Here is a 15,802-nt window from a genome sequence, read left to right on the forward strand (position 1 = left end):
CATTCCTCCAACAACATGCAAGCTTTGTTTTCATATCTTTAGTCTTTATCATATATTTTTCATCAAGTTTGTTGTTGTTGTTGTGTTTTTTAATTGGACCCTCTGTCTCAAGTGCTAACAACGTGTTAACTGTAGATGAAATTCCAGGAGATTCATTCAAACGAATAAATACAGTTTTCATTATTTTTTCTGAAGACCATCACTTAATACGGTTGATATGATTCACGCATCGCTTATTTACAAGCATGAATTTAAATAAACATGAGAAGGGATAAAACATAAACAGTTCGTCACTTATCACCAGAATTACACGTCTTTTTATATACAGCTGACTGACTACTCATCAGAATTGTACCTGATTTCAAAAACAGCTGACCACTGACACCTCTTTCAAAAACGCTATCTTGCCACTTTGTTGTTACTATATACCTATACACAGACAGACACAGTCATGTATACTGATCATATAAGAAATTAGAAACAAACATATTTACTGACATCACGAAGTAAATCTCCTTATCCCTTGGCAACTCGTCCAAGATGACCACATGTGGTCTTGGGTAACATATCAAGTGTTAAGGTACGTTTCTCTTCCTGTGTTATGTGATAAGGTGAAACAAACTGGTTCATCTAATTAGTGACATTCGTCGAACTGACTCTATTGATGAATAATTTATGAAAGATAAACTACGACAATATTTGATTTTGTGTAACTCCACGTTTTCACGTATGTCTCAGGCTATTCAGGTTTAGAAGTGTAACTATTTCCTGGTTAAAAAACAGCAAAACGATCTTAAGTCATTTAAAAACTTTAACCCGTTTTCACTTACATCACAAGCCCTCCCGTTTTTACTTTATATTTTCAACAAAGAACTGATTTATTATTGAATAGGGCCCGGCATGGCCGGATGGTTAGGTGGCGCTCTACTGGCAATCTGAGGATTGCTGGTTCGAATCCCGTCACACCAAACATGCTCGCCGTTTTCAGGGAGTCAATTCCACTATTCGTTAGTAAAAGAGTAGCTCAAGAGTTGGCGGTGATGACTAATTGCCTTTCCTATAGCCTTACACTGATAAATTAAGGACAGATAGCGCAGATAGCCCTCGAGTAGCTTTGCGCGAAATTAAAAAAATAAACCAAATATCGATTACCTATCGACTGAATTGAACTATTACAGATCTAATGAAAACGTGCTCTTCAATTATTTACATATACCTCATGTTTTTCAACTTTTATAAAGTGTCAAGTTTTTATTTAAAAAACAACATTAAAAGCACTGCTCCAGTCTTAAAATGTTTTGTTGTTGGAGTATTTCACTGTTTCCTGATCTGCTAATCCAGTCTCGTTGAAAACAGTAACATTTTCATTTCAATCCAAACACAAAGACAGTAGTGATGGTCGGGAGGGAAGAAAAAATTCATGCTGACAAAATCTGTTCGTAGATTTTTATAAGGCTTAAGGTCTCCAAGTGCAACTTTCTTACAGGATTTCTAACTCTATACTTAACGTTAAGCTCTGAATACGAATAAACACATGGTGATTCAAGTGGAACCAGTTCACGAGTTACACAGGTTTTAACGTTTAGACTCAACTCAGTTATTATCAAATATTATGTTTCAACATAATATATTTTGAATGACATGATTGAATGTCGGATACCTTGAGCGGTATCTTTAAACATTAGCTACATACTAGTAAGTCGAGAACTTACCATGAGTCCTGTTGTAACTGCTATACTTCTATCACAGTATGTGTTAGGTACTATATCTCCATAACCTACCGACAGAAAGGTAATGGCTGTTCCTCTACTTACCATAAGTCCTGTTGTAACTGCTATTCCTCTACCACAGTATGTGTTAGGTACTATATCTCCATAACCCACTGACAGAAAGGTAATGGCTGTTCCTCTACTTACCATAAGTCCTGTTGTAACTGCATTCCTCTACCACAGTATGTGTTAGGTACTATATCTCCATAACCTACCGACAGAAAGGTAATTGCTGTTCCTCTACTTACCATAAGTCCTGTTGTAACTGCTATACCTCTACCACAGTATGTGTTAGGTACTATATCTCCATAACCCACTGACAGAAAGGTAATGGCTGTTTTTCTACTTACCATAAGTCCTGTTGTAACTGCTATACCTCTACCACAGTATGTGTTAGGTACTATATCTCCATAACCCACTGACAGAAAGGTAATGGCTGTTCCTCTACTTACCATAAGTCCTGTTGTAACTGCTATTCCTCTACCACAGTATGTGTTAGGTACTATATCTCCATAACCCACCGACAGAAAGGTAATGGCTGTTCCTCAACTTACCATGAGTCCTGTTGTAACTGCTATACCTCTACCACAGTATGTGTTAGGTACTATATCTCCATAACCCACCGACAGAAAGGTAATGGCTGTTCCTCAACTTACCATGAGTCCTGTTGTAACTGCTATACCTCTACCACAGTATGTGTTAGGTACTATATCTCCATAACCCACCGACAGAAAGGTAATGGCTGTTCCTCAACTTACCATGAGTCCTGTTGTAACTGCTATACCTCTACCACAGTACGTGTTAGGTACTATATCTCCATAACCCACCGACAGAAAGGTAATGGTTGTTCTTCTACTTACCATGAGTCCTGTTGTAACTGCTTTTCCTCTACCACAGTACGTGTTAGGTACTATATCTCCATAACCCACCGACAAAAAGGTAATGGTTGTTCTTCTACTTACCATGAGTCCTGTTGTAACTGCTATTCCTCTACCACAGTATGTGTTAGGTACTATATCTCCATAACCCACTGACAGAAAGGTAATGGTTGTTCCTCTACTTACCATAAGTCCTGTTGTAACTGCTATTCCTCTACCACAGTATGTGTTAGGTACTATATCTCCATAACCCACTGACAGAAAGGTAATTGCTGTGAGCCACATTGTGTTTAATAGGTTAGCGTGATCTTCGTCATGATACCTGAAGAGAAACAAATAAACACTGAACTGTTCTAAAAACGTAAAAACTATTACAAAAAACTGAACACAGATATTTAAATTTTCCATTGGCTAATCCGACAAGAAAAATACTATCTAATAAGGATATTTGTGTTGTTTACAAAAGTGTCAGCGTTTCTTTTTGAATTAAGCACAAAGTTACACAGTGGGCTACCTGTGCTCTGCCCAACACGGGTATTGAAATCCGGTTTATAACAGTGTGACTCAGTAGACATACAGCTGTGCCACTGAGGGTTACAAGAACGTTAAACAGTAGAATAGTTCATGTGATACAATATTTGTACAGACACTACACGGTAAGGTAGACTGTTTGACACATTTTTTGGACACTAATACACAGCTAAGATCGCACTGATTACAGAGAAAACAATTTAAAAACACTATTCTTCAAAACCCTCGTGTTCGGTTCGAACAAAAGTCCTAATTTTTATTCAAGATACTGTATTCACTAACTGGGTTTGTTTACATTTACTTATTCTTTCAAGAAGACAATAGTGGTGAACTGAATAATATGTGGGTAAGTTTCGGGTATTGTCCAGAAGACAACAAACAGATTTGTTAATTGTGAATAACAACATATTTTGGTGCACCCTGTACTTAGTATCCAGAAAGTTAAACATATATGATTCTATGTTGTTTTTTAATAGCTCCAAGTAGACTATATATTTATATATCTTTCAGATAAAGATATTAACTATAAAGAAGAGATTTGGCCAAATTATTTATAAACAGGAACTACACGTTGGACTATAACGTTTAAATCACCAGTTAAACAGATAATATAAAGTTTGAAACAGAGACTACACGTTAGACTATAATGTTTAATTCACCAGTTAAACAGATATTATAAAGTTTGAAACAGAAACTACACGTCAAACTATACTGTTTAAATCACCACTTAAACATGTATTATAAAGTAGAAAGTTTGCCCAATATTAAACTGGAATCAATGACATACTAACAATACTGTTGTTGAATATATTAGATTCACTATGTCGTAAAAGACAGTACGACGTATATTCTACACGTACAGGTTTTAAAAAGACGTACACAATGTATACGGTATGTGATATCAGAAACCTGTGAAATTTAGATTGTGAGAAACTGTAGGTTTTTAATTTTGTATTGGAACTTTATAAACATTTTCCCCCACGTATCTGTTCTTTGTTCCTAGTTTCTGTTTTTTTTTTTAAATTAAACCCTAACATTTATGATCCAAAGTCATCGATTAATATTACAGAAATGATATATCGGGTTAACATAAAAAGATTTCGTAGTCCAGCGCACAAAAAACAACAACAACATATGACTTAAAAAAAGGTAAAACTGTACATAGGTAACAAGACATCATGGAACAGTTTTCAGTCGTTACCAGTTAGGGCGCCACTGTGGTCTCCTTTGTGTATTTCTCACGAAAACAAGCGAACTTGTCGATTTCTCTTTCATCCAACACGAGCCTGACAAAGGTTCAGAGAGGTGAACTAGCCTTTATATCGAAGAACATAACATCGAGTGGTATAGTGTTGTTGTGCACAAATTCAGGTACAGTCAGGCCATCAATACCCATTGAAACCATTGCTGATGTCAGCCATGTTGTATCAGAAGAGGTCAGCACGTGAGTGAAGCAGTCATTTCATTGCTTATCTAGATATGGCGATTTCACTGTTCATGAGCCAACTTTGAGACTGTTTCTATATAAGTTGCATCAAGCACTCAGACAAATTTAACCTGAAGTATTGATTTTAAAGTTCTTGGCATGACTGCAAGTTGATGACCAGTGGTCTGCCAATATCTTAAGGACTGGTGTAGTACACTTTACCTTTTATGGAAGTTTGAACACCCGCAACTGGATTTTCTGGTTAGAAACTAATATTTCCTAAACAGTTCCATGATGCCAAAGTGACAGGATGGTGTGATTTTTTGTTGGACCATGCTATCCTGATGAACCATCAGCATATGTAATTAAAACCCACACGATCAATGTTGCCCGATACAAATAATGCTAGTAATCAATGCTATTCACCTGCTGCAACAACGAGTTGTAATAGACATATGGTTTTCATGTAGAATGGTTCCCTTTCCCATGACGGTAAGCAGGTCTTGTTGGAGGATAGAACCATCCCAAGTCATTTTTCCTTGTGATTGACCACTTAGTTCAGTGGACTTAATACTAGCCAATTTATGATTGTGGGGTACCTGAAGTCACGTGTGTACAGTGGAAAACCACACACAGTTCCATATCTCAAGAATCCAGTTGTTCGGAAAGTGGACAACATACCAAATGAGATGCGTTTTGTTGCTGTGTTATTTCTTGTTTCACAGATGTAATGGATGTTCGATTAGCAGATTTTCAACAAATACTGTGACTGATCAGACGTTTGGTCATAATGACGACCCTGGTGGAAACATGCTGCAACTATTACATTTGCGGGATTTTATTAACACCTCTCTGTTACTTCATCTCGGTATGTCATACCGTTATTTATATAAAAACACTGAAGTGTTAAACTTCTGCAACTCCAACACAGATATAATAATGACATATAAATGTATTTTAACTTGTGTTAACTGTTATTTTTCCTTATGGTTATCTTAGTCTAAGACAAATGCAGCGTTCAGCTTATCAGAAATTTTCATAACGAGTTTTTGTTGTTAAACAAACTCACACAATCGGTTGTACATGTTTTGCTCACCACTGGTATCTAAATGAGGATTTTAATATTATAAACCGACAGAGTTACCGCTGTGCTACTGAGGGCATTATAATGAGGTGTAGAATAAAAGAATAATTTTATATGCAAAAACGGCTCGTTTGGGTTGAGAAAATATTTTACATAGAAGAGCGAACAACGTTTCGACCTTCTTCGGTGAACCTGACGATGACCGAAGAAGGTCGAAACGTTGTTCGCTCTTCTTTGTAAAATATTTTCTCAACCCAAACGAGCCGTTTTCGCGCATAAATTTCTCAACAAGTGGGTTTCTCGACATCACTGAATATAATAATTTTGTTTTAAGACGAATATCTGGATATAAATGATAAAAATTTATGAAAGAACTAAAACTGTTGAATGGTGATTTGTCATAACGACTTAAAAACGTCATTTACCATGTTTAAAATATTTTGTATTTATAGACAACTAACAAAATAGGTGTTAACACTATGTGTGTCTGTTTACAAACGAAATAAGTGTTAACACTATATGTGTCTCTTTACTAACAAAATAAGTGTTAGCATTACACATAAGTTCTTTTGAAATGTCACGGTATTCATTTTTTAAATCCTTCGCCAAAACAAATTCACAAATATTACTTGTTTGTCTTTGTTAACCAGAAAGCTACACCATGGGCCATTAGTATTCGGCCTGCAGCGGATATCCAAACCCAATTTTTAATGTCATAAATTCTCAAACTTGTCACTGCGCCACCAGGTGGGTCCAGTGAAGGTTGCTAGAAGTTTACTGGGTTTATCACTTCCAGTTCCTTCGGAATACATGTGTAGTTTACTCCCTCAGGCAGATATCCGAGGGATATTTTTTGTACCTTGTAGTATGTAGTCCAATAGAACAATAGAAACACAGAGAATACAAACAGAACCTTGCAATATACAATGTATATTGTAGTATGTAGTCCAATAGAAACACAGAGAATACAAACAGAACCTTGCAATATACAATGTACATTGTAGTATGTAGTCCAATAGAAACACAGAGAATACAAACAGAACCTTACAATATACAATGTACATTGTAGTATGTAGTCCAATAGAAACACAGAGAATACAAACAGAACCTTACAATACACAATGTATATTGTAGTATGTAGTCCAATAGAAACACAGAGAATACAAACAGAACCTTACAATATACAATGTACATTGTAGTATGTAGTCCAATAGAAACACAGAGAATACAAACAGAACCTTACAATACACAATGTATATTGTAGTATGTAGTCCAATAGAAACACATAGAATACAAACAGAACCTTACAATACACAATGTACATTGTAGTATGTAGTCCAATAGAAACACAGAGAATACAAACAGAACCTTGTAATATACAATGTACATTGTAGTATGTAGTCCAATAGAAACACAGAGAATACAAACAGAACCTTGCAATATACAATGTATATTGTAGTATGTAGTCCAATAGAAACATAGAGAATACAAATAGAACCTTACAATATACAATGTACATTGTAGTATGTAGTCCAATAGAAACACAGAGAATACAAACAGAACCTTGTAATATACAATGTACATTGTAGTATGTAGTCCAATAGAAACACAGAGAATACAAACAGAACCTTGCAATATACAATGTATATTGTAGTATGTAGTCCAATAGAAACACAGAGAATACAAACAGAACCTTGTAATATACAATGTACATTGTAGTATGTAGTCCAATAGAAACACAGAGAATACAAACAGAACCTTGCAATATACAATGTATATTGTAGTATGTAGTCCAATAGAAACACAGAGAATACAAACAGAACCTTGTAATATACAATGTACATTGTAGTATGTAGTCCAATAGAAACACAGAGAATACAAACAGAACCTTACAATACACAATGTATATTGTAGTATGTAGTCCAATAGAAACACAGAGAATACAAACAGAACCTTACAATATACAGTTCTATTTTCTATTTCTTGGGATATCTTAGTGACAATCCGGTGAATGTTATTCTGAAGCCACTGAACAATGTTTTCAATAAGCTATAATATTATCCTATGCCTTTCATGTGTAGTAAACTGTTATGAAGGAGAACCAGAACTTAACTACAATACGACCTTTTACAATAATGAACAACATGACTTTCGTCTTCAGGTCAGTGTGTGTAATTATAAGTAGCAGACCAGTTGGTGTATGGTGTGACAATTATTACTCCCCCATCTATAACTCACACGGAGCAAGAGACACTGGTGTAATGGGAATATAATGTTATAGCAGACATTGTGAACATCAAAGGCTCAACAGAAAAATGATCATCCTCGATTTCAGTGGTTCCTTCTGTGAAATTTGGACATTTTCAGAGCTTCAAATGTCCAGAAATAACTGAGGATTGGGGTCATTCATGGGAAGAGGTTTTTAAAACTGGGGAATTCGTTGTTTCATGGAACAGGTAGTGAAAAACGATCATAATGAAACACTTAAATGGAAAAGATTGGATGACGAATTTAGAAAGGAAACATAACACTTTCTGCAAACTAAGTGTTTAAGACTATTGACCAATGTTACCTTCGAGTAATTAGTCACTATTCTGGCAACAACGTTATATGAAAAACAATTTCTTCAAGTACATAACCAAAACTACGTCCATTTTTTTATTCTAAAAGTTAAATGACTTGATCTTGTTCGATGAAAGCATCAAGTTACATGACTTGGAGGACGGGAGTGCAATTACTTATGTCATTCATCGTGTATATTGAGTGTTTCAGGAAAGGATATGGCATTGAGAAGTTATTGACAGTCTGAGGAAAGGATATGACATTGAGGAGTATACTGATAGATTTAAGGACATACACAACATTGAGGAATATATTGACGAATCTAAGGAAAGGATATGAGATTTAGGAGAACACTGACAGTTTGAGGAAAGAGTATGACATTGAGGAGTATATTGACGGATTTAAGGAAAGAATATGGCATTGAGGAATACATTGACAGTCTGAGGAAAGAAAATGACATTGAGGAAATCTTGAATTTAAATTTTCACAAAATACTCAAATATTGTTTAAAACACTTAAAGTTTTAAAGGAAGACTTGAGGAAACTAGAAAATATCAGTATGACACTTGATGATTTTTAAACACAGATACCTACAGAAGAAAATGTTCTGAAAAAGGAAACATGTCATTTTCCGAACTTCCACGTAATGCAGTGTTTTCAGGCTAGTTTGGAAAGCATTTAGCTATGGCTAGTTGAATGGTGAGAACCACTACTTCCACAGAGCAAGTGCCACGATGGAGTTTGCAATATAGTCACATTTTATGAACTTTTTGTACGGTGCTGGTGAAAAAAGTATTGAAGACTACATCTATTAAATATCAAGAACTCTATGAATAGCACTGGAAGCAGAAGACGAAAAAGAAACTTTGGCACAGAATACAGAGATATATTTATCTTCTATAATGACAGAAGACAAACTTGTCCATATTATAAATGCAGGAATGTTTGTTATAATTGTTGAAAAAAACCTAGATGTCCATTGGTATTCAGTTTTTAACTGGTACCTCCCTCATAGGTTGATATTGTTGACGGTAATACAGTGCAGGGTCATGTGTCATGGCCGAAGACTGAAATAGTAGAATAGCTAGAGACACATTTTATGAAGAGATCAGTACGTGGATGTCGTATTTGACCGATACCATGAAGGATCCATAGAAGGTGATGTACACAAAATACATTCAGTTATGGCTTTAACACGTAACGTTCAACAAACCTTTGCCTGCCAGAAATGGCTTTATGACGAATTAAGATAAAAAAAGCAGTAATTAGGCTTATCACAACACGGTTGTTCCATAAAAAGCTTCTACCAAGATGGTCAAAAGCACATGTAAATATGGTCACTTTATTAGACAAGACGAAACAATTAAATACATTCAAGTTGTGAATAATGACATTGATACGTTTGTAATCACCAAGGAAGATGAAAAGACCTTCTGAAGTTGGGGATAGGACTTTACAGCTTGTTACTCGTTACATCCACTAGTTGTAACAGTTTCATATAGTTATTCAGAGACAGCTTGTTACTCGTTACTTCCACTGGTTGTAACAGTTTCATATAGTGATTCAGAGACAGCTTCTTCTTCGTTACTTCCACTGGTTGTAACAGTTTCATATAGTGATTCAGAGACAGCTTGTTACTCGTTACATCCACTGGTTGTAACACAGTTTCATATAGTGATTCAGAGACAGCTTCTTCTTCGTTACTTCCACTGGTTGTAACAGTTTCATATAGTGATTCAGAGACAGCTTCTTCTTCGTTACTTCCACTGGTTGTAACAGTTTCATATAGTGATTCAGAGACAGCTTCTTCTTCGTTACTTCCACTGGTTGTAACAGTTTCATATAGTGATTCAGAGACAGCTTCTTCTTCGTTACTTCCACTGGTTGTAACAGTTTCATATAGTGATTCAGAGACAGCTTCTTCTTCGTTACTTCCACTGGTTGTAACAGTTTCATATAGTGATTCAGAGACAGCTTCTTCTTCGTTACTTCCACTGGTTGTAACAGTTTCATATAGTGATTCAGAGACAGCTTCTTCTTCGTTACTTCCTCTGGTTGTAACAGTTTCATATAGTGATTCAGAGACAGCTTCTTCCTCGTTACTTCCACTGGTTGTAACAGTTTCATATAGTGATTCAGAGACAGCTTCTTCTTCGTTACTTCCTCTGGTTGTAACAGTTTCATATAGTGATTCAGAGACAGCTTCTTCCTCGTTACTTCCACTGGTTGTAACAGTTTCATATAGCGATTCAGAGACAGCTTCTTCTTCGTTACTTCCACTGGTTGTAACAGTTTCATATAGTGATTCAGAGACAGCTTCTTCTTCGTTACTTCCACTGGTTGTAACAGTTTCATATAGTGATTCAGAGACAGCTTCTTCTTCGTTACTTCCACTGGTTGTAACAGTTTCATATAGTGATCCAGAGACAGCTTCTTCTTCGTTACTTCCACTGGTTGTAACAGTTTCATATAGTGATTCAGAGACAGCTTGTTTCTCGTTACTTCCACTAGTTGTAACAGTTTCATATAGTGATTCAGAAACAGCTTCTTCCTCGTTACTTCCACTGGTTGTAACAGTTTCATATAGTGATCCAGAGACAGCTTCTTCTTCGTTACTTCCACTGGTTGTAACAGTTTCATATAGTGATTCAGAGACAGCTTCTTCTTCGTTACTTCCACTGGTTGTAACAGTTTCATATAGTGATCCAGAGACAGCTTCTTCTTCGTTACTTCCACTGGTTGTAACAGTTTCATATAGTGATCCAGAGACAGCTTCTTCTTCGTTACTTCCACTGGTTGTAACAGTTTCATATAGTGATTCAAAGACAGCTTCTTCTTCGTTACTTCCACTGGTTGTAACAGTTTCATATAGTGATTCAGAGACAGCTTCTTCTTCGTTACTTCCACTGGTTGTAACAGTTTCATATAGTGATTCAGAGACAGCTTCTTCTTCGTTACTTCCACTGGTTGTAACAGTTTCATATAGTGATTCAGAGACAGCTTCTTCTTCGTTACTTCCTCTGGTTGTAACAGTTTCATATAGTGATTCAGAGACAGCTTCTTCTTCGTTACTTCCACTGGTTGTAACACAGTTTCATATAGTGATTCAGAGACAGCTTCTTCTTCGTTACTTCCACTGGTTGTAACAGTTTCATATAGTGATTCAGAGACAGCTTCTTCTTCGTTACTTCCACTGGTTGTAACAGTTTCATATAGTGATTCAGAGACAGCTTCTTCTTCGTTACTTCCACTGGTTGTAACAGTTTCATATAGTGATTCAAAGACAGCTTCTTCTTCGTTACTTCCACTGGTTGTAACAGTTTCATATAGTGATTCAGAGACAGCTTCTTCTTCGTTACTTCCACTGGTTGTAACAGTTTCATATAGTGATTCAGAGACAGCTTCTTCTTCGTTACTTCCACTGGTTGTAACAGTTTCATATAGTGATTCAGAGACAGCTTCTTCTTCGTTACTTCCTCTGGTTGTAACAGTTTCATATAGTGATTCAGAGACAGCTTCTTCTTCGTTACTTCCACTGGTTGTAACACAGTTTCATATAGTGATTCAGAGACAGCTTCTTCTTCGTTACTTCCACTGGTTGTAACAGTTTCATATAGTGATTCAGAGACAGCTTCTTCTTCGTTACTTCCACTGGTTGTAACAGTTTCATATAGTGATTCAGAGACAGCTTCTTCTTCGTTACTTCCTCTGGTTGTAACAGTTTCATATAGTGATTCAGAGACAGCTTCTTCTTCGTTACTTCCACTGGTTGTAACAGTTTCATATAGTGATTCAGAGACAGCTTCTTCTTCGTTACTTCCTCTGGTTGTAACAGTTTCATATAGTGATTCAGAGACAGCTTCTTCTTCGTTACTTCCACTGGTTGTAACACAGTTTCATATAGTGATTCAGAGACAGCTTCTTCTTCGTTACTTCCACTGGTTGTAACAGTTTCATATAGTGATTCAGAGACAGCTTCTTCTTCGTTACTTCCACTGGTTGTAACAGTTTCATATAGTGATTCAGAGACAGCTTGTTTCTCGTTACTTCCACTAGTTGTAACAGTTTCATATAGTGATTCAGAAACAGCTTCTTCTTCGTTACTTCCACTGGTTGTAACACAGTTTCATATAGTGATTCAGAGACAGCTTCTTCTTCGTTACTTCCACTGGTTGTAACAGTTTCATATAGTGATTCAGAGACAGCTTGTTTCTCGTTACTTCCACTAGTTGTAACAGTTTCATATAGTGATTCAGAAACAGCTTCTTCTTCGTTACTTCCACTGGTTGTAAACAGTTTCATATAGTGATTCAGAGACAGCTTCTTCTTCGTTACTTCCACTGGTTGTAACAGTTTCATATAGTGATTCAGAGACAGCTTCTTCTTCGTTACTTCCACTGGTTGTAACACAGTTTCATATAGTGATTCAGAGACAGCTTCTTCTTCGTTACTTCCACTGGTTGTAACACAGTTTCATATAGTGATTCAGAGACAGCTTCTTCTTCGTTACTTCCTCTGGTTGTAACAGTTTCATATAGTGATTCAGAGACAGCTTCTTCCTCGTTACTTCCACTGGTTGTAACAGTTTCATATAGTGATTCAGAGACAGCTCCTTCTTCGTTACTTCCACTGGTTGTAACAGTTTCATATAGTGATTCAGAGACAGCTCCTTCTTCGTTACTTCCACTGGTTGTAACAGTTTCATATAGTGATTCAGAGACAGCTCCTTCTTCGTTACTTCCACTGGTTGTAACAGTTTCATATAGTGATTCAGAGACAGCTTCTTCTTCGTTACTTCCAATGGTTGTAACAGTTTCATATAGTGATTCAGAGACAGATTCTTCCTCGTTACTTCCACTGGTTGTAACAGTTTCATATAGTGATTCAGAGACAGCTCCTTCTTCGTTACTTCCACTGGTTGTAACAGTTTCATATAGTGATTCAGAGACAGCTCCTTCTTCGTTACTTCCACTGGTTGTAACACAGTTTCATATAGTGATTCAGAGACAGCTTCTTCTTCGTTACTTCCACTGGTTGTAACAGTTTCATATAGTGATTCAGAGACAGCTTCTTCTTCGTTACTTCCACTGGTTGTAACAGTTTCATATAGTGATTCAGAGACAGCTTCTTCTTCGTTACTTCCACTGGTTGTAACAGTTTCATATAGTGATTCAGAGACAGCTTCTTCTTCGTTACTTCCTCTGGTTGTAACAGTTTCATATAGTGATTCAGAGACAGCTTCTTCTTCGTTACTTCCACTGGTTGTAACAGTTTCATATAGTGATTCAGAGACAGCTTCTTCTTCGTTACTTCCACTGGTTGTAACAGTTTCATATAGTGATTCAGAGACAGCTTCTTCTTCGTTACTTCCACTGGTTGTAACAGTTTCATATAGTGATTCAGAGACAGCTTCTTCTTCGTTACTTCCACTGGTTGTAACAGTTTCATATAGTGATTCAGAGACAGCTTCTTCTTCGTTACTTCCACTGGTTGTAACAGTTTCATATAGTGATTCAGAGACAGCTTGTTTCTCGTTACTTCCACTAGTTGTAACAGTTTCATATAGTGATTCAGAAACAGCTTCTTCTTCGTTACTTCCACTGGTTGTAACACAGTTTCATATAGTGATTCAGAGACAGCTTCTTCTTCGTTACTTCCACTGGTTGTAACAGTTTCATATAGTGATTCAGAGACAGCTTGTTTCTCGTTACTTCCACTAGTTGTAACAATTTCATATAGTGATTCAGAGACAGCTTCTTCTTCGTTACTTCCACTGGTTGTAACACAGTTTCATATAGTGATTCAGAGACAGCTTCTTCTTCGTTACTTCCTCTGGTTGTAACAGTTTCATATAGTGATTCAGAGACAGCTTCTTCCTCGTTACTTCCACTGGTTGTAACAGTTTCATATAGTGATTCAGAGACAGCTCCTTCTTCGTTACTTCCACTGGTTGTAACAGTTTCATATAGTGATTCAGAGACAGCTCCTTCTTCGTTACTTCCACTGGTTGTAACAGTTTCATATAGTGATTCAGAGACAGCTTCTTCTTCGTTACTTCCAATGGTTGTAACAGTTTCATATAGTGATTCAGAGACAGATTCTTCCTCGTTACTTCCACTGGTTGTAACAGTTTCATATAGTGATTCAGAGACAGCTTCTTCTTCGTTACTTCCACTGGTTGTAACAGTTTCATATAGTGATTCAGAGACAGATTCTTCCTCGTTACTTCCACTGGTTGTAACAGTTTCATATAGTGATTCAGAGACAGCTTCTTCTTCGTTACTTCCACTGGTTGTAACAGTTTCATATAGTGATTCAGAGACAGCATCTTCTTCGTTACTTCCACTGGTTGTAACAGTTTCATATAGTGATTCAGAGACAGCTTCTTCTTCGTTACTTCCACTGGTTGTAACAGTTTCATATAGTGATTCAGAGACAGCTTCTTCTTCGTTACATCCACTGGTTGTAACACAGTTTCATATAGTGATTCAGAGACAGCTTCTTCTTCGTTACTTCCACTGGTTGTAACAGTTTCATATAGTGATTCAGAAACAGCTTCTTCTTCGTTACTTCCACTGGTTGTAACACAGTTTCATATAGTGATTCAGAGACAGCTTCTTCTTCGTTACTTCCATTGGTTGTAACAGTTTCATATAGTGATTCAGAGACAGCTTCTTCTTCGTTACTTCCACTGGTTGTAACACAGTTTCATATAGTGATTCAGAGACAGCTTCTTCTTCGTTACTTCCACTGGTTGTAACACAGTTTCATATAGTGATTCAGAGACAGCTTCTTCTTCGTTACTTCCTCTGGTTGTAACAGTTTCATATAGTGATTCAGAGACAGCTTCTTCCTCGTTACTTCCACTGGTTGTAACAGTTTCATATAGTGATTCAGAGACAGCTTCTTCTTCGTTACTTCCACTGGTTGTAACAGTTTCATATAGTGATTCAGAGACAGCTTCTTCTTCGTTACTTCCAATGGTTGTAACAGTTTCATATAGTGATTCAGAGACAGATTCTTCCTCGTTACTTCCACTGGTTGTAACAGTTTCATATAGTGATTCAGAGACAGCTCCTTCTTCGTTACTTCCACTGGTTGTAACAGTTTCATATAGTGATTCAGAGACAGCTCCTTCTTCGTTACTTCCACTGGTTGTAACACAGTTTCATATAGTGATTCAGAGACAGCTTCTTCTTCGTTACTTCCACTGGTTGTAACAGTTTCATATAGTGATTCAGAGACAGCTTCTTCTTCGTTACTTCCACTGGTTGTAACAGTTTCATATAGTGATTCAGAGACAGCTTCTTCTTCGTTACTTCCACTGGTTGTAACAGTTTCATATAGTGATTCAGAGACAGCTTCTTCTTCGTTACTTCCTCTGGTTGTAACAGTTTCATATAGTGATTCAGAGACAGCTTCTTCTTCGTTACTTCCACTGGTTGTAACAGTTTCATATAGTGATTCAGAGACAGCTTCTTCTTCGTTACTTCCACTGGTTGTAACAGTTTCATATAGTGATTCAGAGACAGCTTCTTCTTCGTTACTTCCA

General features: G+C 36.7%; 2 protein-coding genes across 3 annotated transcripts in view; one reads left to right on the top strand and one right to left on the bottom strand.

Moving 5' to 3' along the window:
* Window positions 1-15,802, top strand: part of LOC143242200 (E3 SUMO-protein ligase PIAS1-like) — a 571,445-nt gene that overhangs the window by 113,329 nt on the left and 442,314 nt on the right. The window lies entirely within an intron of this gene.
* LOC143243255 (small conductance calcium-activated potassium channel protein-like) overlaps window positions 1-15,802 on the bottom strand; it is a 78,597-nt gene that overhangs the window by 19,254 nt on the left and 43,541 nt on the right. The window contains exon 4 of the mRNA XM_076487103.1: window positions 2,834-2,969. Within this exon, the coding sequence (XP_076343218.1) occupies window positions 2,834-2,969 (136 nt within the window). The remainder of the gene's footprint in view (window positions 1-2,833; window positions 2,970-15,802) is intronic.

Source organism: Tachypleus tridentatus, unplaced genomic scaffold (assembly GCF_004210375.1).
Source record: "Tachypleus tridentatus isolate NWPU-2018 unplaced genomic scaffold, ASM421037v1 Hic_cluster_2, whole genome shotgun sequence".
NCBI lineage: Eukaryota > Metazoa > Arthropoda > Merostomata > Xiphosura > Limulidae > Tachypleus > Tachypleus tridentatus.